This window comes from Coloeus monedula (genome assembly GCF_965178545.1).
Source record: "Coloeus monedula genome assembly, chromosome: 6".
Lineage (NCBI taxonomy): Eukaryota > Metazoa > Chordata > Aves > Passeriformes > Corvidae > Coloeus > Coloeus monedula.
Genome location: NC_138786.1, coordinates 181,819 through 205,127, shown reverse-complemented (window position 1 = coordinate 205,127; position 23,309 = coordinate 181,819). Strand labels below are relative to the sequence as shown.

Below are 23,309 nucleotides of genomic sequence, written 5' to 3'. Positions count from 1 at the left end.
AGTTTTTAAAGTGTGATGCGCGCCTGCCCCTTTGGTGTTTCTGGCTTTGCTGCTGGGCCCAAGTGCCTTTTCCAGGCGTGGTGCTGGTCTCCGTGGCTCCCAGAGGTGTCACTGTGACAAACCATGTGGTATTTCTCAGCCCTCCCACTTTGCCTTGGACCCTCATCCCCAAAGCCACCAGTGAGCAGAGAAGAGGCAGGACCCAGGTTGTTTTATTGCTTCAGGTCCAGGGGGCAAATGCCAGGGATGTCTTGCAGGGAGCGAGGCCTGTCTTGGCAGCAGCAAGGCTGGGGGGACAGTTGGCTGAGCGGGACCCACGCCAGGGATGTTGATGGGTGGGACGTGAGGCGTTTGGGTCAGCAGGGCCGAGGCCAGGCATGCTGGTGGTGAGGACGATGCTGGGGACATCCAGGCAGGTGGCTGTGCTGGGTACCTGGGGCTCAGACGAAGAGCTTGTCGTGGCAGGGTTGGCAGTACATCTTGTCGCCGCACTCGCGGAAGGTGCCCTTGTGCAGCCGGCCCAGGCAGTAGGTGCAGACAAAGTGCTCGGGGTGGTACCTGCGCCCCGCGGCCGTGATGCAGCGCCCGGTGACGGGGCGGCTGCAGCCGTGGCAGATGGTGCCCTGCCGCTGGTGGAAGTGCAGCTCACAGTAGGGCCGCCCCTCCAGCTCGAAGAAGGACCCGCCGGTGAAGCCAGTCAGGCACTCCTGGGGGAAGGAGAGGGGAAGGCTGGCACGGCCCTGGGAACGCAGCCATTCCGTGCCTCCCCACCGTCACTCACCGTGCACACGAAGCACTCGGTGTGCCAGACACCCTCCAAGGCCGACAGGTAGTTGTCCGTGACAGGGCGCTCGCAGCCCCGGCATTTGGGGGCAAACAGGGCCAGGAAGTCCTGGTGGCAGTACGGCTTCCTGTTGTGCTCCAGGAACCCTGTGGGGAGGAGATTGGGATGGGCACCCGCCTGGGGACGGCTCCTGCTGGGGGCCGCGGGACGTGGACACGGTGGTGCCCAGGACAGGAGGCAAAGGAGGAGACCGTGGGGAGCTGTCAGATGAGGCGGTAAGTGCAAGGGCAGGGGATACCTGGGATGGGGGCAGGACCCCCACACCTGTTCCTTGGGACATACCCTCCTCTCCGAACACCTTCCCACAGTGGGCACAGAAGAAGTGCTCGGGGTGCCAGGTCTGCTCCAGGGCCGTGAGGACTTTCTGCAGGAAAAGCCGAGATGAGGGGGCTGGTGGTGGTGGGGGCTGGCGGGGGAGGGCAGGGGGGTCACTCACTCACTCACCTCACGGATGGGGCCGGCGCAGTAGGCACAGCGCGGGGAGAAGGCCTGGTGATAATCCTCCTCACAGAACGCCTGCCCACCCTGCTCGAAGAAGGGCCCCTTGTCCAGCTCCTGCCCGCAGCGGGCGCAGGTGAAGTGCTCGGGGTGCCAGGTTTTGCCCAGGGCTGTGAGCACCTGTGGGGAGGAGGCACGGGTGCTGCAAGGGCGGCTCCGGGGGGATGCCCAGGGGTGCCGGGCTGGCGGCAGGGGCTCACCTTGCCAGCGATGGGCTTGCGGCAGGCGGCGCAGAGGCCGGCAGGCGCAGCCGTGATGCCCAGCTCCTGCAGGTCCCGGGTGAGGCTGCCCAGCATATCATCCAGCAAGGACTCCGCGGGCACCCCGGCTCCCTGTCCCGCAGCTGCCAGCTGCCGGGAAGGAGGGTGGTGAGGGCTGGGTGAGGGCCAAGCCCCCCAACCGCCTGGCCCCGGGCTAAGGCTCACCTTGCTCTGCGTGTGGCCCAGGTCGGCCAGGAGTTCATCCAGCTGCCGGGCGGCCTCCGTCGGTGGGGGTGAGGGGAGCAGCGGCTTTGGGACTGGCACGGGGGTGCTGGACATGGCAGAGAGGGGAGGTGCTGTGGTGTCCACCCCAAGGCCAGGACTGAGACCCCTCCACCCCTGCCAACACAGCCCTTTCCCACAGGCAACCTCACGGAACACTGCAGGGTACAATCTGTCCCAGGTGACCCTGGATGGCAGACCCCAGCAAGGAATGGACAGCCCCAGACGGCTTCGCCCTCCCACGGCCATTTTTACCTGTACACTGAATCCGAACCTTCTCCTGGAGGCGGAGCTCGAGGTGGCAGCGGCACCTGGAAGGACAAACCCTCGTGGCAGAGCCCTCAGGCTGCTCCCCTGGCAGCTTCCCCGCCCGGCTCCAACACCTCTTCACGAGCTGAGGGCTCTCTGTGCCCAGGCATTACCTTCAGGGTACCATGCTGGGCATCCTGGCAGGAGCTCGATCCCTGTGGCACGCGGTCCTTGGAGGCCAGGCAGGAGCTCTGCTCCAGTTCTGCCAGCAAAGCATCTGCACCAAGATGCCCAGGTCAGGCCTCACAGCCACTAGCTGCCCACCCTGCGCTCTTGTACCACTCCCAAAGCCTCAGGAGCAAAAGGAGTGTCACAGCAGGTCCTGCTGGCCAGCTGCCAGCGCCCCGAGGGGCCCTGAGCACCCTCCCCGAGACCCCCATCCCAGTGCAGGACGTGCCCACCTTCCCAAAGAGCGGCGCAACGGGTCCTGCCCCCGTACACCATCCCTGGCCAGCAAAGAAACCTCTGCCAGTCCTCAGCTTGACCCAGCACAAGCCCTGGCAGGGAAAAGCTCACCCTGGGCCCATCCTGCGTGCCCGGAGCACCACTTCCCCCAAGGAGGGCCGAGCGCTTTTCCTTTCTGCTTTTGCCTCTCTGTCCCTCACACTGGGGCACAGGGAGTGCTCCCAGCAGAGTGGCTGCTCCCCCAGGCCAGGCCAGGGATGGCTCCCAGCTCCCACTGGCTGCAGCGGGGCTTGTGGCGCTGCCGCAGCCCATTTCCTGCTCTCAAGCTCACTCCATTTTTGGCCAAGTGCTCGCTCGACCATCGGCCCCATTGGTCCCTTGGCACGGTGGAGGCACAGGAGGGAGCAGGGCTCCATGGCTGCCCCTCTGCAGCACCCCCTCCCAGTCCTGAGGCAGAGGAAGGAAAAGGCTCCCCGGAGGTGCCGAAAGCGTGACCCCAAGCCAGCCCTGGCTGCAGAACCAGCTCCGGAGAGGCCCAACTTACCCAAATCCTCCATCCTGCCTTGGCGTGGGGTCCCAGGGCAGGGGCAGCACCCCGAGGCGCTGAGACGGCAGTCAAGGCTGCGCCGGCTCTGTTCCGGTCTCGCCTCCGCCCCCCGCGCCAGGGTTTGTCACCCAGGGTTTCCTCTGTGGGCTGCGTGCCTCACACCACGTGTGACGGGCACAGCTGGGGCACGGGGACCCACCAACAGCCCAGACTGGGGCTGCGGAGGGGAGAAACTGGCAAACAGGCTGCCCAAGGAGCTCCAGAAGCCAGGATGGGGGTGTTCTGCTGACCCAGGCCCTTTCCAGAAGCCACTGGCCACGTGTGCCGAGGGACGGCATCCCTGTGCTGGCTGGAAATGGATTTGTGGCAGCGTGATGGAGCAGTGCTGTGACATTCCAGCAGAACCTTGCCTTTAGGGGATGCTTCTGGAGCCTCGTCTTGGATTTCCAGGTAACAGCAAATCCCTTTTTGGCAGAGAAATCTCCTGGCGCTGCTGGGAGCAGGCAGTGGGTGTGGGAACAGTTCCAAGGGACAGGGGGAATGTCAGTGCCAGAGGTGGGTGCACGCGGCTTGGAGAGTCCTTTGGGCTCGTTTGGCTCTTCGGAGGAGGCAGCGCCTGGTGGGTGACCGATAACGCCTCTGTCACCTTGGCCACCAGCTCTGCCAAAGCTTCACCATGTCCTGGCTTGGCTCCTCTTTAGTCCAGCCAAAAAAACCTCGGGAGCAAAGGTTAAGAGCCACAGACTCCATCCTCTCTGTGGTGAGGGCACCAGCACCCGCACGGGTCAGGCTGGCACCGCCTTGGCCCCGCTCCTGGGCACTGCTGAACCCCCACGGCTGGGACGGGCCGGAGCCGAGCCCCTCAAGCTGCCACCCCAGGGGTCACCTCACTCCTGACCCCGTTTTGTCGCCTGCTCACAGCAGGGACATCGAGCGCGGCCCCGCCTCAGGAAGAGCCCCGGGACACCATCCCGCGGTGTCCGGCTGCGCTGCAGGCCAGGAATGCGGAGAGCCACCCAAAGCCGCTGCTGGTGCCGATCCTCGCAGCTGCTTCTCGTGTCAGGCGCTTCCCTTTCTGCGGCACACAACAGACCCTTCCTGCCTGGGGAAGGTTTCGGGCTATTTTTAGCTTTCTGGGTGATTTAGCGATGTGTGAGCCCGAGTACACAGGAGCGTCTGGAGCCGGAACTTGTTAATATAAAACTTGTCCTTGCGGAACCCAGAGGCCAAAAGCTGAGCTGTGCCCTGCCCTGAGCTCTGCGCCCCTGTTTTAACAAGAACGACGGGAGCCCAGCCTGGCCTGCAGAGGGGAACTCACTCACGGCAATGATAGGGACAGGTTGGCACGGGCTGACAAAAAGCAGGACAAGGAGGAGTCCCCGTGCAAGGATCCCGAGGTTTTCTTTAACTCTTATGCAAGGACATTCTCCTCCTTCCTGGTGTCTGGGTCAGGGGAACGCGGTTCTCCACAGTGAGGGGTTTATTAGCACGCTCTCGGGAACTGCCGGACGCACTTTTGTTTTCTAGGAACACACCAGAGCCCGGGACTCGGAATGCAGAAGCAGAAGGAAGCACCAGGCGCTCGGAGCCCTCTCGCTGGTGGGAACCAGTTCGGCAAACAGGATTTTCCAGCTGAACGCTGCGGGCTCTTTGAACCCCTGTGATTTTTGCTGTCTCCCGAGGGAGGATGAGGAGCACCTTGTTCTGGGGAAGTGTTACCCTTTGTTCTCCTGCCCTCAAACGGTGCGTGAGATCAGCCGAACCCTGCTCTCCACAGCACTCGCACCCGGTCCCCTTCCCCAGCCCAGCCCCGGGCTCCCAGCCGGGTGTCACATCCCGCTGTGGCCAAGGCAAGGGAACAGTGCGCCGGCATCGCTCCAGGTCCAGGAGCACACCTGCACACCAGGGAAGGGGGCAGAGTGGTGACCGAGACAAAACCCGCTCCCGGCTGGTGCCTTCAGCGCCTGTGGGGGCGAAGTTTTGGGGCTCTGTGTGGGTTTAATGTGTTAGTGCAGTTCCTGCGGGAGAATCAGGCGCTGCCGGGGTTCTTTTGGAAAGGGACGCGGGCCTTGGCGACCAGGGGGGAGGGTGCCCCCGCACAGCCACTCCCGGGGTTCCTGCCCAGGAGCCGTCCGGGGCGGAGACACAACCGGGAACGGGGAAGCGGCACGGCCTCAGCCCCGGCGGACTACAACTCCCGGCAGGCACCGCGCATGCGCGACAGCAGGGCGGAAGCGGGCGGAGCTCGGGCTGTGTGCCCCGCCCCCCCTGCGCCGGCCGCCATTTTGTCACCGACTTTCACCCGCCGCCCGACGGGGCGGTTTTTTTTTTCTTAAAGGAGAAGCGGCAGCCAAAAGCGGCCCCGCCGCCAGGCCCCGCCGGTACCGCGGGCGGCGCTGCAGCCCCGCGGCACGGAGCAGCCGCGTGGGGCGGGGCGGCAAACGGCTTCCCCTGCCGGGCCTCGCCCGAGGGGCAAAGGGGCCCGGGGGCAGGCGGAGGGGCGCAGGCAGCGGCGGCGGTAGGGAGCCCGGCGGCGCCGGGGACCGGGCGGCGGCCGCGCGGCGGACGGGCGGTCCGGGCGGCGGGGCCTGCGGGGCGGCGGCCGCGGGGGCCGCGCTCGAGTGGGCGCCGAGCGGGGCCGGCCGGGGGGGGAGCGGGAGCGCGAGCGCAGCGGCCGCGGCGGCGCCTGCGCGAGAGGCGGCGCGAGCCCGGGGCGCGCGCGGGAGCGGCGCGCTCATTGGCCGCTCGGCGGCGGGGGGGCGGGCCCCGCCCCGGCCCGGTCGCCCATTGGCCAGGCGGCGCGCGAGCGGCGGGGAAAGGCGTGAGCGCGGCGGGCGGGGGGAGTTGGGCCCGGGGGGCGGGGCCGTCCCCCGCGTCCCGCCTGCCGGTTGGTGGTCGCGGCCGGGGGGCGGGGCGGAGGGGCCGCGCGTGAAGGCGGGCGGCGGGCGCTGATTGGCCGCGGGCGGCGGGGGCGGGCGTGCCCGGCCGAGGGTGGAGCGCGGCCGTCCCGGCCCCGCCGCCGCCGCCGCCGCCGCCCCGATGCCGGCGGGCACCGAGCAGCCGGGGGGCGCTGCCGCCGAGCCGCCGCCCGCCCCGGGACCGCCGCCCGCCGCAGACAGGCCGCCGGCTTCGGGCCGCCGCCGCCCGCCGCCACCGCCGCCCGCCGCCGATCAGGGGGAGGAGTCCAGCGGCAACCGGGTGCTGAGGGGCGGCCGGGAGCGCGGCCGCGCCGCTTCGGCCGCGGGGGGAGCCGCCGCCGCCGCCGCCGCGTCCCGCCGCCGTAAGGCCGAGTATCCCCGGCGCCGGCGGAGCAGCCCCGGGGCGCGGCCGGCCGCCGAGCAGCCCGCCGCCGAGACGCCGCCCGCGGCCAGGAAGGCCCCCCGGGCCGGGTGAGTCCCTGCAGCGCCGGGCTCCGCCCGTGCCTTCCGGGGGTCGCGGCCGCGCGGGGGGGGGCTGCGGGCGGCTTCTGCCCGACCCGCGTCAGCGGGCCCAGACCCCGGGGCCGCCTCCCGCCTCGGGGTGCCCCGCGTCGCCGCCCCTTTGTTCCGGCCGGGCTGGGCCGGCCCCGACGGTCCCTTCCCAGGAAGGGCAGTGTCCCGGGAATCGCCGGCTGCGCAGCGCCCTCGGGCAGCGGCCGCTGTCCCGGTGCCCCGCGGCGCCGGCGCGGTCTGGCCCCGTCTGCCGGAGGTCTGGGTGAGGGAGGCGGTGGGATCCACCTTCCCGGGGGAGATGCTGCATTCGCTGCACCTTCGATCCTGAGCAGGACACCGGAGCCTTTGGAAGTGCAGCTGTTCTGCCCTGTTCTAAGCACGAAATCCCCCTGGGTCGGTCATAACTGTCCTGGGCAGGGCTGGGTCTTTGCTGCTGGATATTTCTACAGTTCCTTTCAGCTTCCTGCGGCTGCAATAACCCACCTTGGCATGAGGGGTTGAAAACAATGATCTGACAGAGAGGCATCGGGACTTTGGGGAGTTGGGGCTTGTCTCCGTGTCATTCAGTTCCTCGTGTCTGTCTCCATCCCAGAGAGTCTGGCTCTCACACTTGCTTTTGTGTTTTTTCAGGTGTGCAGATAAAGTCGCTGGTAAAGGTAAGAGCTGAATTACTCACTCCTCGTGCTGTGTTCCATCTAGAAAGTCTGGGCTGTCACCCGGGTTAGCCAGATCCTCCTTTTGGATCTTCCTTTTAAAGAATGATTTGGTGCTGAGTGATGTGTGGTTTCTTTCTGAGGTCTCTCTCAAGATTGTGGAACTGTGATAAGCTGCTGCTGCTGTTGGCACGTGCCCAACCTGCAAAATCTTACTGTCCCAAAAAGCACTCAGGCTGTTGGAGCGCGAGGCTGGGCTGCTCCGTGGTCTGACAGTTCTTGTTGCACAGCAGTCCCAAGTAGCTGGCGAATCCTGGGCTCACTTCTGTTCTGTGCTCAGCAGTATAGGTGTAGACCCTAGAGAGACCTGGGGAAGTTGTGTGGAAATCGGCGTATTCAGATATTCACACTTGTTCTTTTTTAGCTTTAGTGGATTACGGATTTTTTTACGCTAATGTCTTCAGGGGTGAAAGAGAAGATTATTCAGAACTGGGGGAGTGAGTAGGGTCTGAACACAAGAGCCCCAACTGTGGGGATCTGCGACCTGGAGCAGAACTTTTGTTTTCCAACGCAAACTGAGCTTGTGAGCTTTGTGCATCTGTATAACAACTTCTTGTTAAAAAAACAAAACAAAACAACCCCACAAACAACCAAAAAGAAAAAAAAAAAAAAAAAAGAGGGCTTTGCTCCTTACGTGGTGATGACTTCTGAAACAGGTCCAAGCAAAGGGCTTTGTGTAGTGTTGTTTTTGATCTGGCACCAGAGAATTGTGGTGGAATGAAGCACTGAGGAAAGGAGGTCACACACCTGTGCAGATGAATTCCCTGTTCTGCTGGAGCTGTCCGGGTTTGTTTGCCAGCAGTTGTGTCTCGGAGGCTGCTGTTATTCTCGTGTTTTGGTAACTCTTTAGCTTTCCTCCTACAAGTCTTTATTCCATCTGGGTGTGGAAATCCATCACAATTCCAGCTGGCAAGGTGTGTTTTTACAGACTGAAGCAGAATTAACTACTGTGTGTTGAGCCCAGCTCCTGTGTTTTTACCCCTCACTGTGTAAAGGGTGGGCAGCGTAATGTCAGAGCTTCAGCCTTTTACTTCAAAGCACAGTTGCTGAAAGGTGTAAAAAAGTTTACCTTCATATGTATGTAGAGTTAAGACTTCAGTGGTCATGGTTGTTTTTTTGGTTTAAGCAGAAATATTTATTGGTAATGGTAGAAAGTGGGCAGAATATTCCCATTTTTACCCCAGGAAGTGAAAGCTGTCAGTCTGAAATTCACAGGTTTGGGGGCTCTGCACTCGAGCCATTTTAGCCTCTAACTTGGGTTCTGAGAGTTTCAGCTGTGCTTGAAGGTGAGGGTGGAAAAAGCACTTGTTCAACTTCTGGGGCTCTTTTTTTTCCCCCGATTAGATTTGCAGCCGAAATGATGGGAGGAACAGTTGCGTGGAAATTGGCACAGGGAAGTGCTGACTTCTTCTGGGCCAGAGGAGATCGGGGTGGGGGGGTGTTTGTTTCTGGTTTGTTTTTCAGTCTGCAGAAGCACAGGAGTGGGGAAGCTGCACTCCTGTGTCTTGGCTGCACGCTGGATGGAGCCCTTGTGCACCTTGTGCTGGTTGGCGAGGACCTGGAAACAGGCCAGGAGCGTCCTCCTTGGACAGGTTGTGCAGGAGCTGGAGAGGAGCTTCTCCCTGCTCCTCCTGTTGGGCTTTAGCAGAAGTTTTTGAAGGAGCCAGAGCAGTGTAAGCAAGCAGCAGCTTTCCTTGCACAACAGGGCTTTTGGTAGCCAGGAGTCCCCTGTACACCTGGAAGGCACAATCCCGTTTGTCCTTTCACCTGGCTTGGAGCTGGGATAAGGTGCTGAGTGCTTCTGCTGAGGGCTTGGAATTGTTTGCTAGTGTTTCCTGAAATGGAATTGATTTTTTTGCACTGCAGTATTAGCCTTTACTATCAACTGCTAAATCTAGTTTGGAATATTCCCTGTACAGAGCCGCGGGATCAGGCTTCCCCAGCATCCCCTTGGGAGTTCTGGCTGTGCAGGTCTGGCGGGGAGATTACAGGGAGATGAGAGCCGAAGGTGTGTGTTGTGCCACAGCCCCAGTGTGACTGTCACCACAGCGGCGTGCACGGGGGCAGCTGCAGTGTCAGCCCCTGCTCCCTGGCTATTCCCTGCCACCTGCTTAGTCATGCAGTGGCAGGATTTCCCAACGTGTGCCCGCAGGAATACTGGATGCATAAGTAGAACGTTTAATCTCCGCTTACAAACGAATTCGTGTAGCTGCAGTCTCTGTGTAGCAGAATTCACATCTGACTTCTCACAGCGCTCTGTATCCTTGTGGGAATCGTTTTCATTTTAGTCAGGAGAGTCACCTCCCTGGAAGCCTGTTCTCAAATCCAGGGGTTTGGCTAGGAAAAGTCAGGCTCGGCAGATATAGAAGAAAACCAAAAAATTTTGAGACTCAGGTAGTACCAAATGGGTTTGTGCATAGAGGACTCACATTATACCTCAGTGTTTTGTTCTTAATGCTTCGTGCTCCTTTTGGGAGTGATTGCTTTCCCTTAAGGCTTTGTCAGTGTTTGGAGAGAGAAATGTCATTACTTAAAACCAAGCCTTATAAAAATGCTCTGAATTTGAATAGCTCAGACTGCCCACACCTTCCAAGGGTTTTCCTGTGTCCTATCTGTACAGTTCTGCAGTGCTCTGGTGGGGAAGAGCCCTTTGGATGGAGCTTTGCACTTGGATTTTTTTCCTGAGTTTCATTTTTGTCCATGCTGTTATAACAGCAGGTGTTTGGGGCCTTATCTGCTGTGTGGTTGCTGCCTTAAATATCAGAGGTGTGCGTATGTCGTGGTGTATTTATTTTCATAACAGCTTTTTAACTTAGCAATTAGTAGTTTATTTTCCTTTCACTTAATTGCACACAGGTCTTTTCTGAGATTGTCTGCAGGGTCAGTAAGATGCTTTCAAATGCCTTATAAATCAAAGTTCAGCTCTGTTGAAAAGCAGAGCAGTGCCCAGAGTCTTGTCTTTTGGTTGTCTAAACAAAGCCACAACTTCACTGCTAGTGTCCTTCCAGGTTTCCTTTTCTTGTCCCTTCTCCCTGGTGTTTGCTGACAACTTTTAATCTATTTTTCTGTGAAGGAAAAAGAGGCAAAAATTGATTCCAAATCTAGGACTTCCCATATTTTGGGCAAAGCCTTGGTGATTGCTGATTCCAGCTGTTCCTGCAGCTGAACATTTGACAGAGAGAAGTTTCCTGGTGCAGCCCTTATCCTGCTTGGATAAGGGACCATGTTTGGAGGGTCTAGAGTTAGAAGGTTTTTCAGCTCACAACTCTGTATCACTCTGCGAGTTCTGCTGCAAAGTAAATACCTGATGCATCTCCGGGTGGGGTTTGGGACGTACCTGGGTATTCTCAGCACGTAAAAATGCCCTGAATCTGTTCGATAGCCGTGCTGAAGCAGAGGAAGTAGGAAGGAGACATCCTGGGAAAAGGCTTATCAAAGACCTTCACTTCAGAGGAAGGAAGCAGAGCTGCTGGGTGAGGGGTGTGCTCTGTCCAGGTGTGTTCTGAGGCAGGTCTGCTTCAGACCTGCGAGCCTGATTTTTACAGTGATGAGTAATCAGCTGAATGCCTGATCTCCCAAGGGAATACAGCTCTTTCAGAGCAGTAGCGTGTGCTATCCCTGGCAACACGGTAGTGGTTGAGGGGGGAGTTTCTAGAGGATGGTTTCAAGTGTCTTTGGGTTTGATTTAGCGTTCAAAAACCTGAGATGTTCACCATGAGGACCGAGAACATGGCAGCAGTCACACCTTGAGGTCTGCTAAAGAAAGCCAAGAAGGTGCAGTTCATGCTCTGGTGCTGAGGTTTATACGTGTAAAACATCAACTTGATGGTTTACAACAGAATGTTATGCCTCACATCTGGGATTCCAGTCAGACTTTTCCAGCCAAATGTTGCTTATTCCCACCCTGTTAATGGAGGATCAGACAGCGAGAAATGCAAACCAAACTACATGCTAGGAGAAAAAGGATCGTTTGGCTCAGAAGGCTTGATGCAAAACTGGATGTTGCAGGTTGGGAGGGATCAGAGACGCTGTGGATGCCCTATCCCTGGAAGTGTTCCAGGGTAGGTTGGACAGGGCTTGGAGCAACCTGAACTAGTGGCAGGGGTTGGAATAAGGTGAGATTTAAGGTCCCTTCCAGCCCAAACCATTCTGTGATCATCCGTAACATTACAAAAGGCATTGAGTTCCTGGAGGCCCAGTGTCACAGCAAGCACCAAAAAGTGAGATTGAATGAACTGTACTTAGGAATTTTAGTTTTTAAGGGATTGACTTGCTCACAAGGCATTTCAGCCAGCTCTGTTATCTTGCCAAAGCATGTTTGGAGACCAGCCATGAGCCAAAAGGAAACCACCTGTACAAGCTGTAAATAAGCGTGGAGACCTCAGGCTAAGAGCATTGATGATGCCTTTTGCTTTAGCGCAGCACCAGACACATCCGGCTCAGATCCCTCAGGGATGTTGCCAGGTGTACAACTCCAGTCAAGTATATGTTTGGGGGATTCTCTCAACATGACTTTTCACATGGCCTGACTTTGAAGCTGGCCTTTCATAAAGCACTTGCTGAGGTTTATGAGTGTCTCTTTTGTTGTGCTTAGAGCCAGCAAATCGTTGTCTTAGAAGCCTTTATCCGAGGGAAAATATAAGCAGCTTTTAAATAGTAGTGTCTTTCCTTAGAGGGAATGTGAGGAGAGTTTTAAGGGAAGGTTTTCTGAGGTAAGGGCCTGGGGAGTGTCCTGGCTCAGCAGAGAAGGCTGAGCAGGTTCCCACAGTGGGCAGGGGCCGCCGTGATTTAAGGTGTGATTTAATGACAGGATTTAGGCATTTTTTCTACTATGATGAAAGAGACTGCAACGGCTGTTTCAGCTCCCAAAGAAGAGAAGGAAGAGGAGGAAGTGTCCAGCGTGCTCAGCCATGGCTCTCCCGTGGGCACGGCCCGGCCCAGCCGGAGCTGGCGCAGCAGCCGGACGGCGGCCGCCGCTCGCCAGCGTGACTCCGAGAATTCCCGCGCCTCCAGATCCAAGGCGAGCTCCCTGCAGCTCGTCTGCAAGTCGGAGCCCAACGCCGACCAGCTGGAGTACGGTACGTGGCACGGAAGGCCCGGGCACGGCTGCGGGGTCACTCTGGGCGTGTGGCTGGTGCTGGCGTGGTGCTGCTTGTCACGGGTGCCTTCTGCCACCAGCACTCCCAGCTCTGAATGCCGACGGAGCCGTGAGACAGATGAGCTCACTGCAGCGAACACACTTTGAAACCTAATGGTGACTTTTCCTTTCAGTGGTCACAGAAGAGCATCAGTCTCCAGATGGAGTCAGGTAGGATACGTCATTTTGTGGTGTTTCTTCGGGCCTGAGTTGCTTGAAAATAAAATGTTTGTGTGAAACGTCCTGTGGGACCCACTGTAGCTCTGTCTCCTTTGGTCCCTGGCCTTTGCATTTCCAGTGTGCACTGCAGATGTCAGGAGATACTGTAGAGAAACGGATAGTAAGATTTGACCTGGGCATTCCACCTGCTAGCTGTGTTGCCGTGGGTGGGTGGCTTCAGGAGGGGACACTGCTCTGGCCTGTTTTGGTAGTCGCTGTGCTCCTTGGTCAGTGCAAGCTGTGCAACCTTTTCCCAGTCCTGTGGGATGAGGAAGTGCTGTGTAACAGTGTCCTTCCCATCCTGGGGCATGGTGCACAGGTATTCTTGGAGTAGTGGCGAAGCTGTTGCTGCCAAAGTCCTCTCTTCTCCTTTTCTCCCAGCAGCGATGATGATGAGATGCTCATCAGTGAGGAAGAAGTTCCCTTCAAAGATGATCCCAGAGATGAGACCTACAAGCCCCACCTAGAGAAGTATATTGGATTATGGATTTACTGGGGATTTAGACCAAAAAAAATAATGGGCATGTTACCTGAATTAGCTTAATATGCCCCAAAGCACCTGTGCTAGTTGGTCTGGTTCTAAACATTGCCTGCATTGGCCAGAACTGTTCTTCTCTCTGGACTGAAGCCTTTAGAGCCTTGCTGGCTGCTGGGTGCTTCCTTAAGCCTGGTTCTTACTTCTGCTTGAAAGCGGCACTTGAAGAATAGACCTGAACTTGGGTCCAGTTTTTGTTTAAGTCTTTGTAAAAAGCAGGCATTGGGAAGAGTATTGGAGTAATGTGTTGTATTTGTGTCTTTGCAGGGAAGCACCAAAGCAAAGGAGAAAAGCTAGCAAGGGGAAGGAGGAAAAAGAAAGGCAGAAGGAGATTAAAGTGGAAGTGAAAGAAGAGAATGAGTTTCAGGAGGATGAAGAACCACCAAGGAAGTGAGTAAACTCTGCAGATACACATGCCAGTGTGTGTGCTGTGTATTTTGCATTCTTGCTGGTGTACAACAGTGTTTAATTGTTGTTGGTTGCCCCCGCCTCCTCCTCCCCCTCTGAGCCTGAGAGCTGATGGGGCAGCACTGTTTATCGTGTGCCCTCATATCTTGCCTGTGTTCAGCCACAAAAATTCAGAGTTTAGCTTAAGTGGAGGGGTTTTTCATCATCCTGTGGTTAGTCAGCCTCCCTGGGTGTGACCACACAGTGGGAAATACTTCAGGGTGTCCTTACAGTGGGTTCTGTTGTGATGCCTGAAGTGCATCCCAAAAGCCAGTGTGAGAGGGCAGCATTCCTGCTGTGTGCTGGGGGCAGACACTGGGATATCTTGTCACTGGAATACCTTGTGTGTGTGGTTAAGTGTCCTTTTTGTACATATGGGAGTACACTGGAGCTCAGGAAAATCGGCTGTTTTCCCCTTGCTTTTGAGAAGTAAACCAACAAACTTTTGCCACCCAGTCAGTCGCCAGTGGCTCGACACCTTCGGGTGTGCTGCCGCTGGAACTCACGGCTGAAGCATTCCTCCTGGCAACAGAGGGGGATTGGTTTATGTGAGTGTGTCAAGGCCATTCTTTGGGGTAATGTGAGGGGAAAAAAAGGAAAAGGAGCTGGTTTCGTACCTCAGCTCCTCTCTGAGTGGTTGGAACAGCCCGGGCTCCCTCTGCTGACCTGCCGTGCACTGCTGGTGTAATTTCTCTTGCTGTTCCTGAGCTGCTGCTGATTCACAGTGGAGAGGAGTGAGGAGGCTGGTATTTTGAGAATATTTTTGTCTGTTGGAGACTGCTTTCTGAGGCTTGAGGTTTTCGTTGTTTGAATCAGACACTACTTTTTTGTGCGTAATAAAACCTGTAGCTCCTCTGAGGGCTTGGCTTGAATGCTGAGTGTGTGTTCAGCGTGTTCCTGGCTGGCCATCGATACAGACGTCTCAGTAGAGTCTAGAAGATACTTCCATCAATCTGCTCCAAGTGTCTCTGCAGCAATGGGGTCAGGCAGGCCCAGCTGGGCAGAGCTGTGGCTTGGGAGGCTGCAGTTTACATGTGAGCACAGGTCTGCTCAGACAGAGCCCAGATTTTTGTCTTGACAGGTACAGAAGCTGCTGTGGCTAAGTCAGAGGCCTGTAAAATAGCTGCTGGGTCATTAATCCCATTCTTCCTGATCAAGCAGATGGATGTTTTCCCACGGTGTGGAATGTTCCCCAACAGAGCAGAGGAAATAGGATGCACTGTCGGTTCTAGACCGCAAAATCACACGTTTATGAAAAATGCATTAGGAAACAGGAAGGATTGAGAGGGCAGACCACGTGAAGCATTTATTTCTCTGGAATTCTCTGTCCTCTGAATCTGTCTCCAGCTTGCACTCAGTTTTTTTTTCTAGACCATGTAGTTAATGAGGCAATACAGCATACACTTCAAAGTCTCTGCCCACTGCTAATGTAAAGAAGCTTCTCTCAGTCCTGTTTCTGTATCCCTGTTACAGGAGGGGAAGGAGGAGAAAGGATGACAAGAGCCCAAGGCTGCCCAAGAGAAGGTAAGTGATGCTCTCAGCCCAGTTCTGTTCTGCAGACTTGCTTCCCTTGTGTTGTGCATGAAGACGTGGTTTGTCCCAAAGCCATCTCTCTGCCTTAAAGGGAATAAAAACCAAAAATAGCAGCATGCCTTGTCTTCCCTCTTTTCCTTCCCCTGTGGATGTGGGTTTGATTCCTTCCAAGTGAACCAGCCCCCTCCCCACTTCTCAGTCAATCCCTCCTGTGGTATTGCCCAGCAGTAAGGTTTTGTGTCTCCTGAGGTTTTCCCAGCTCTAGGGAGAGCCCTCGAGTAGTGCCAGGACAGGAGGTGGCTCTTGGACAGCAGCTCTGTCACAGCCCAGGCAGGGGTTTTGGAGCAATAGTTCTCTGCTGTGCTTGCACTTGTTACTTGCGGCATCAGAGGCGTCAGCCCCTCACAGACACAGAGAATTGTGATTCTAAATAGAATGTATATAGAACCTTTATCTATAGAATCACCTGATCATAGAAGCAGCCAAGCACTCTGGCCCTCTCCTTGCTGATTTCCCAGGAAGAAGCCTCCGATCCAGTATGTCCGCTGTGAGATGGAAGGCTGCGGCACGGTCCTGGCTCACCCACGGTACCTGCAGGTTGGTGGAGGTGTTCACTTCCTCTGTGGCACGTGGGAGGGCAGGGAAGGGGTGCTTGGAACGGGCAGCTAAGCCTCCACTGGCACTCACACCTGTTCCTGACATCGTTGTTTTGGAAGACTTAATTGTGGCCAGTTGCGGCCGTGTGTGTGAGTGTCTGTCAGGTTGCAGGTCCACGTGTGTTTTGTTTTCCAGTGGAGATCTAAACTTGAGTGAAGCTCAGCTGTTCACTCAGCCATATACAGTCTGCAAACTTCCACTTTTTCTTTCCAGCATCACATAAAATACCAGCACTTACTGAAGAAAAAATACGTGTGTCCTCATCCTTCCTGCGGTCGGCTGTTCCGGCTCCAGAAGCAGCTCCTGCGGCATGCCAAACATCACACAGGTACAGGGGGGTGGGAAATAGACACAAACTCCTCTTCAGGTCAGTGAACAGACAGGGGGGAAAAAGGGAAAAGCCTCTAGGACTTCTGGGGAGGGTGAAGCCAAGTCAGGTGGCATAGATTTGCAGCAGCAGGGTATTGCTGTCTTCTGGATTAACATCTTTTAAGGAAATGAAAGAGATAGACTACAGAGGTTTTAATTCTCCTTCTGGCAAGCATCACTCAGGGGCTCTGTAGAGGAATAAACGTCTACAGATAAAGATTTATCCCAATTTACCAGTCTTTCAGTGTTGGTCAGCGTGGATAATTAGCTCTTAGCAGAGTCTTAATCGTGCCTCACCTCTCCAGATCAGCGGCTGCGGTGTGTCGTGGGACACCTCCTCCTTTGCTGTGCCTCCCAGAACTTGTAGTTCTGCTCCTTGTTGGGCAGCTTTACTGCACCACCTGAGCATTGGGAAAGGGAGCAGGTCTGTGGGAGAGCAATGCTGCAACTGCTGCTGTCTTTCAGATCAAAGGGATTACATCTGCGAGTACTGCGCCCGGGCCTTCAAGAGCTCCCACAACTTGGCGGTGCACCGGATGATCCACACGGGCGAGAAGCCCTTGCAGTGAGTACCTCTGCCTGTGCCTCGCCCTCCTGCTCTGAGGGACCCCCGAAACTCCCGTTGCAGAGGCGCCCTGAAGTCAGGGCCAGAGCCTGTTCCTGGTGTCCCGGCTCTCTTTGAACGCACACTTGTGTCAGCTGCTCCTCGGGGCAGTGTCTCGGTGCAGATCTGGGGAACGTAAGCCCTCAGTAGGTAAAACCAGAGCGGGAGCTGCAGTGACATGAGCGAGCCCCTGCTGTTTTCCTGGGCTGCCACCTCGCTCCTGCTGTCCCTATGAGCATGTGTGGATGTCCCTTTGTTGTGACCTCCTTGCTGTCCCCTTGCAGGTGCGAGATCTGCGGATTCACCTGCCGGCAGAAGGCTTCCCTCAACTGGCACATGAAGAAGCACGATGCAGACTCCTTCTACCAGTTCTCCTGCAATATTTGTGGCAAGAAATTCGAGAAGAAGGACAGCGTCGTGGCCCACAAAGCCAAGAGCCACCCCGAAGTGCTCATTGCTGAAGCACTGGCTGCCAACGCGGGTGCCCTGATCACCAGCACGGATATCCTGGGCACTAATCCCGAGGCCATCGTGCCGCCCACGGATGGCCAGGGCCTCCCGCTGCTCCCCGACCCCCTGGGCAGTGCTCCCCCAGCAGACTGCCTGCTGCTGAGCTCGGAGGGGATGCCAAAGCCCTACTGTGGCGGGGCAGAGCGCGTGAGCCTGGTGGCCGACGGCAAGCTCTTCGTGGGCAGCGGCAGCGGCGCGAACCCAGAGGGGCTGGTCATGAACACAGAGATGCTGGGAGCCAGCACAGAGGTGCTCATCGAAGATTCAGATTCCACTGGACCCTAGTGGCGGGGGAGCACCCGGGTGCTGGGACAGTTGGGACTCTGTATTTAAAAGGAAAAGGAAAGAAAAAAGAAGGAGGAGGCACTTACTGAAAGAGAGGAAAGTTAAACAAAACTTACAATACTAGTAAATAACTGAAGGGTCTGCTCCCCTCCAGCGTGGATCACAGCACATCCTCTTTATCCCAACCACTTCTCTCTCTCCCACGGCCCCTTTGTGGAAAGGGGCACGTGCTGCCGTTGCCAGAGCAAGTTGGATTGAGCGGTGGATTTCTCCAAGGGAGGGGGCACTGCCGAAACCCTTCGCTCTACCCCAAAGCATTTGCCTTTCTGGCTCCTTGGCGTGGCCCCGCTGGCAAACAAAAAGGCATTGGACATGCTCCGGAGAAGTTCCTTAGGACTCCCTCTGCCCCCGGCCCCGACTTCTATGCACCGCTGCACTCTGGTCCTTGCAGTCTCCTCCTTCCTTGCCGGGGCTGGGAGTTTGGCACTTTAGCCCCTCGGCAGGGTGAGCTGTGAAGCAGCAGCGCACGTCCCGCTCCCACCGCGCTCCCCTGCTCCAGCCCTGGCAGGAAGTGGAGGGAGGGAACGCCCTGGCTCGTAGATCGTGTTTGCTCGGAGAGGCCCGGGGGCTACAGGAGCCCTGCGTGGGAGAGGCGAGGAGGAGCATCCCAGTTTGACGACAGTAATTTGCACTTTGAACATGCTTCGTTTTTGTGTTGTGGTAACAAGATTCCTTATTTATTGTTTAAAAAAGGGTCGGTATTTTTTAGTTCTGTTCTTAGGGGGCGGGGGTGGAAGGGGTTCAGGCTGTTTCCCAGTAGGCTCCAGTGCAGGGAGCTCCAGTGCCGGCGTGCCAGCAGCTGGGAGAGCCGAGGTGAAGGCAGCGCTCTGGAGTCAGATGTGTCTCGCAGCTCTTCCAGAGTAGAGGGAGAGCCCCTGGAGAAGAGCCTGGGTGCAGTGGGAGTCTCGGCAGCAGCGTGTTAGCAGGAGGATGAGGTGAGTGATGGGCTGTCCCTCCCTCCCTCCCAGCTCCGGGTGAGCTCCTCGCATTACATGCCCGTTTTGCCTCCAGCCTTTCGGGGAAGGACGTGTTTAGCCAGGAGCTTGTCCTTGTGACTCGGGACAGCCGAGCGCTGCTTGCTGCTGGGGGACGTGGCGCTCCTCATCCGACTCTGCCTCTCCTTTCCAGGTCTAGACAAAGATGCAGTTAAGCAGGGACTGGATATGGTTTTCTCAGGCTTGTTTATCCAAGGCAATAGATTGACGGGGGACTAAGGGGCTGTCAGCTTCTCTCCCCGCCCCCGTTTTGGGGGTGGGGGGGGGGGTGTTGTGTAGCCATGTTCTGAAAGCTTCTCTGTTCTGCACAGACACCCCAGCTTTCCCTGAAACGTGGTGGGTCAGGCGTTGCCTGCTGGTGTAGTTAGGGCAGCTTCGAGCCCTTGGAAAAGTTTACATAGGATAAGATGTGTCTGCTATGGAGACTTGGATTTTTTTTTGCTCTTCTCTGAAACTTTGCGTGGAGATTCAGTGGCCTTGAATTCGTAGCGGTTTTGGAAGAGGTGAAGAATAACCTGGCTTTTTTTGTTTGCTTGTTTTTTGGTTGGGTTTCTGGGGTTGGGAGCAGGGCTGAAGTATCTTGTCTGAGCACAAGATCAGCTGAGTTGGTCTGTAGCACACAGCAGCTTGTTGAAGTCGGGTACCTGGGGTCTGGAAAACCGCAATAAAAACGCGGAATTTAACTGGATTAACAGGAAACTGACTCTGAACACCCACTCTGTCCCCTGTGATGCCTGGAAATCCAGCTGTGGCCCAAACATGACGGCTTTCCTTGGGCCGTTTGTCCTGGTTTGCCCCCTCCCTCCTCCCCTTCCCCCTTACACTGATACCTTTGTCAGAGCAAGTTGAAGCACTTCCTGGTGTTGGGGCGGATCGAGGCTGAGCAGTTGCGTGTCCCGTGCCCTGTGGCAGCAGCCTGGCTGGGGTGAGGGCCCAGCAGCACACCTGGTGGCAGGTCCGCATTGGAATGGTGTTAAGCTTCCTTCAGTTGGGATGATCCAGCGTCTCGCTTGGATTGCTTTACTGTGGTTTCCAGCAGGAAACGTTCTGGGTGGCAGCTGGTCCCCTCCCTCTGCAGACTGGAGAGGGGCAGCTAGACTAGAGGCCAGCAGTTCAGTTCAGCGCGGGGCTTCTCTCTGGGGACACTTGCCGGCCCTCGGGGCTGCTGGAGCTGCGTCTCTGCTGGGCCCTGTGCCCGGGGGAGGTGCGGGGTGGGCAGAGCCTTGCGCAGGACACTAAAGGAGAGCTCGGGGGTTGGTTGGTCGAGGGATGGCACTAAAACGCCTTTGGGCCAAGGGCTTGCTGACCTCTGGTGACCCAGCATTTGGCGCTGGGCTCGGGGCTGGGGGAGGCTGCCTCATCCCACATCCGCCCCAGCGGAGCAGGGTTTGCCCCCGGCTGCACTTCTGGGATGCAAAATCAAACATTTCCTTTGCTTCCCGGCCTGGACACCTCTGATCCTTTTCGCTCCCCCCCCCCCACCCTTCCATGACACCTCTCGTAGCTGTCCCTTTTCTTTTTCTGGCCATGGCCAGGTGCCTGTCTGTCCTCTAACCACAGCCTGCTCGCCCCTGGTGCAGGAGAGATGTGTAGCTCCCTTCCCATGCCCCTCTGAAGCTCTAAAACTGACACAGCCCTCCTGCAGCTCCTCCTCCCCTCGATGTCTCTCCTTCACTCGCATGCAGTTTGCTTCAATAAATTATTGTAGTAGTTTGCAATAAACTTTTTTGTATTTTTTTCCCCTGTATTTATTTTTTTTTCTCCTCCCGGGGAGGGATCGGAGGGGGCACGGGGCCCTTTGGCACGGGCAGCACTTCGGGGACCCTGGGCCACTGGGCTGGGACTGGGGGCTACCGTGGCCAGGGGCTCCCCAAGCTCAGCAGCTTCTGCAGTAGCCACGGGGTGGCAGGGAGGCTGCTGGGTGTATGGGGACCCCCCAGCCCTGGGATCCCCAGCCAGACACACTGTGGTATTCATGGGAAGCTGCTTTTCAACTCCTGGGGTTTTTTTCCCTCTTGATCTGGGTAATGCATAACCAAAATAAAACATACTGAGGAAAAACCAACCCAGCCCGAAGGACTGTTTTTGTCTTGGTGTGTGCAGCTCAGCTGTGGGGTGGCCGGTGTTGTCCTGGGGTGGCTGGGACATCTTTCCCTATCTGCAGCCCCTCTTTAGGGCAGGACCCCTCTGGGAGAGCGGGGTTAGAAGTGACAGATCGTTCTGCCAGGGGTTTGGTTTGCAGTTTGGCCTGGGGCTGCTGCGAGATCTCCAGCCTGGGGGCTGCCCTCGAGCATTGCTCTCGCCCGCTCAGGCCCCAGCCGGCTGCCCGGGCTGAGGTCTTGAGCAATGTCCGGGCTTTGCTCACCTCTTCCCGGCAGTGGGTTCCCGAGCTCTGGAATGAGTCGAGGGATTAGCGTGCTGCTAATCTCACTGTGTGGCTGGGAGGGAGGAGTGGGTCAGCCGGGGCTGGGAGCCTGTTGCTGCCGAGCCAGATGCTTCTGGGCAAGGCACTTGGAGTAGCGATGCGTGGGGGAATTAGGGAAATAATCTGTCGCTGTTGATCCCAGAGGCGGGAATTTGCAGCGCGGTGCCAAGCCCCAGGCACGGAAGAGGGGGAGAGCCAGGCCAGCGGACGTGTGAGCGGAGCTCCCGGCTGGAATGCACCAGCTCAGCAAGGGATTGTCCTCGCCGGGCCGGGCGGGTGCTGCGCCCGGAGCCTGGTGGCCGTGACAGCTGCCCGGACCATGGCGGCCGCAGACAGCCCCTCCACTGCCCTCCGGCGCCGCGACCTCTGCAGCCGTGGCATCCGCCTGGCCGGGAAGATGCGCGCGGACGTCGTCGACCTCCTGGACACCTACGTGAGTTTGCCCCGATCCTTCCCAGCCGCGAGGCTGGGAGCACTGGTGGGACCTGGGCAGCGGCAGGACTCTGACCCCTGGCAGGGATGGGGCACGGAGTGCTGCTGGATCGGGGCCTGCCGACGCACCTGGGCGAGACTCGGACAGCTTGCACTGCCCCAACACCTGCAGGGCTCAGGGCTGCGGCTCCTGCCTCCGCTGATCCCCGGCGGGTCTCACCCTGCAGGTGGAGCAGCAGGGCTTGGACGCCTCGGCCACCGTGGCGGCGCTGGAGGGGGTGCCGCTGGCGGCGGTGGAGCGCTGGGACGAGCAGACGGGCACGCAGCGGCTGCTGGAGAACCTGGCGGCCTACCGCGCCTTCCGCGCCCTGCTGGCCCAGATGCTGGAGGAGCAGCGGGAGCAGCTGGGTGAGGCCGACGCGGGCCTGGGCCGGGCACTGGCAGCCGTCCTGCTCCAGGTCTCGGCCTTCGCCTACCACCTCGAGGAGCTGCTGCGGCTGGAGAGCCGCGGGATCCCCGGCGAGGAGGGGGACGGGCCGCCGCCCCCGCCGCGCCTCAGCCTCTTCGAGCAGAAGCTGCGGGGCCTGGGCGTGCTGCGGGAGCTGGCCCAGTGGGCCGTGAGGTCTGCGCGGGACCTGCGGCAGCTCGCCAAGCCCAGCCCGGCCACCGGCACGGCCCCCGGCGCTGCCCCCGGCCTGGCCGAGAGCCCCTGAAGGCGAGCACGGGGAGGGGGGTCTTTGCTGAGGCTCCTTGCCCACCCTCTCAGAGGGCAGCTGACAGCGAAGGAGGGGGACGGGGAGGGGAGGGGCCGTGTCATTAATCCCCGTGCTTTTAGTGCTGCTCCCTGTGGGGAAACTGAGGCACAGGCCTCGGGATCCTCAGGGGTCCTTGGGCTTTTCCTGCTGAATTGGTCCTTGGGCTTTTCCTGTTGAATTGTTCCCCGGGAAGCAGCTTTGCTGTTCGCCCCAAGGCCTGGATGCCGTGACCAGCAGCGCTGCCCTTGTCTTGGGAATTTGGACGCTTCCTATGGCAGGCGGAAGCTGCCTTTGGGGCTCTTGCAGATGCAGGGCAGGAGCGAAGGGACAGAAAAGCATCACCCGGTGAAAGGAGTCTTGAGACCTGCCCCCCACCTGCAAGGCACAAGGCTTGGCCTCCTGCACGTGGACTCTTTCCTTTTGCCCAGCTTGTGTTGGCTGCTCATTGAATTTCTGCTCTAACTGCTTGGGGGCTTTTTGGGGAGGGGGGGAAGCAGGGATGCGGTCAGGAGGGGAACTCTTAACTCTTGGACACGATAATGGAGAGGATCTTTTAACTGAAAGGGGATCTTTTAGCTGTGATTCAGAAGCCCCTCTGCAAGGAGGTTGGCGCCTACAGGGGTTATTTTAGGACTGGGAACAGCATGCGAGAATCTAACAGCCCCAGCCACATCGCTCACCCTGTGGAGTGCTGGGACTGGTTTCACAGCTTCCTGGGCCACGATTCTCCTGCCGACTGGATGTGATGGCTGCTGGCTGCCGAGTGAATAAAAGGGCTGGGAGATCTACCAGGGTGATGTACTTCTTGGGGGGAGGCAGGGCAGCCAGCCTCACCAGAGAGTCTGGGCTGCCCAGTTCCCACTCCAGGGAAGGGTCTGTCCCAGTGGGGTGAGAAGTTTGGAGGGATGCGACCCACCGGGAGGCCATGGGGAAGACGAAGGAGCTGGGGATGAAGGAGATGGTGGGAGGATGTGGCGGGGATCACAGGGGCTGTGCCCTGCCCTGGTGTGGCCCTGCCTTCCTCCCTGGGCTGTGAGAGCACAGGCAGCATGGGGGGAGACAGGGGCCACGGAGTGGGGAGGAGGCGGGAGACATGCCCGGCTGGCCCCGCACAAAG

At 58.1% G+C, this 23,309-nt stretch overlaps 3 protein-coding genes across 5 annotated transcripts; 2 read left to right on the top strand and 1 right to left on the bottom strand.

The window, feature by feature from the left end:
* Positions 1-440: 440 nt before the first annotated feature.
* On the bottom strand, positions 441-1,881 carry LPXN (leupaxin; the record flags this gene model as incomplete). Its single annotated transcript, XM_082284362.1, has 6 exons — positions 441-707; positions 782-930; positions 1,127-1,208; positions 1,289-1,462; positions 1,543-1,692; positions 1,768-1,881. The coding sequence occupies 6 exons, from the start codon at positions 1,879-1,881 to the stop codon at positions 441-443; spliced, it is 936 nt and encodes a 311-aa protein (XP_082140488.1).
* A 2,876-nt stretch (positions 1,882-4,757) lies between these two features.
* On the top strand, positions 4,758-20,319 carry ZFP91 (ZFP91 zinc finger protein, atypical E3 ubiquitin ligase; the record flags this gene model as incomplete). 3 transcript variants are annotated; one of them, XM_082283890.1, is made up of 11 exons in its annotated part: positions 4,758-4,828; positions 7,147-7,172; positions 12,092-12,307; positions 12,501-12,537; positions 12,970-13,056; positions 13,388-13,510; positions 15,041-15,091; positions 15,619-15,697; positions 15,971-16,085; positions 16,592-16,691; positions 17,015-20,319. In XM_082283890.1, 11 exons carry the CDS (start codon positions 4,773-4,775, stop codon positions 17,523-17,525), a joined length of 1,401 nt encoding a protein of 466 aa, XP_082140016.1. In that variant the 3' UTR covers positions 17,526-20,319. The 3 variants fall into 3 exon arrangements, with proteins under 3 accessions (XP_082140016.1, XP_082140015.1, XP_082140014.1); XM_082283889.1 differs by having other exon boundaries at positions 12,967-13,056; XM_082283888.1 differs by lacking the exon at positions 4,758-4,828 and adding an exon at positions 6,125-6,474 and having other exon boundaries at positions 12,967-13,056.
* On the top strand, positions 18,388-22,151 carry CNTF (ciliary neurotrophic factor). Its single transcript, XM_082283891.1, has 3 exons — positions 18,388-18,520; positions 21,148-21,438; positions 21,665-22,151. The coding sequence occupies exons 2-3, from the start codon at positions 21,325-21,327 to the stop codon at positions 22,148-22,150; spliced, it is 600 nt and encodes a 199-aa protein (XP_082140017.1). The 5' UTR covers positions 18,388-18,520; positions 21,148-21,324; the 3' UTR covers position 22,151.
* The last annotated feature ends 1,158 nt before the right edge of the window (positions 22,152-23,309 follow it).

Coding starts and splice junctions, on each gene's coding strand:
- CNTF (XM_082283891.1), top strand. CDS start 21,325: ATGGCGGCCGCAGACAGCCCCTCCACTGCCCTCCGGCGCCGCGACCTC. Junction 21,439..21,664: donor TCGACCTCCTGGACACCTAC/GTGAGTTTGCCC, acceptor CTCACCCTGCAG/GTGGAGCAGCAGGGCTTGGA.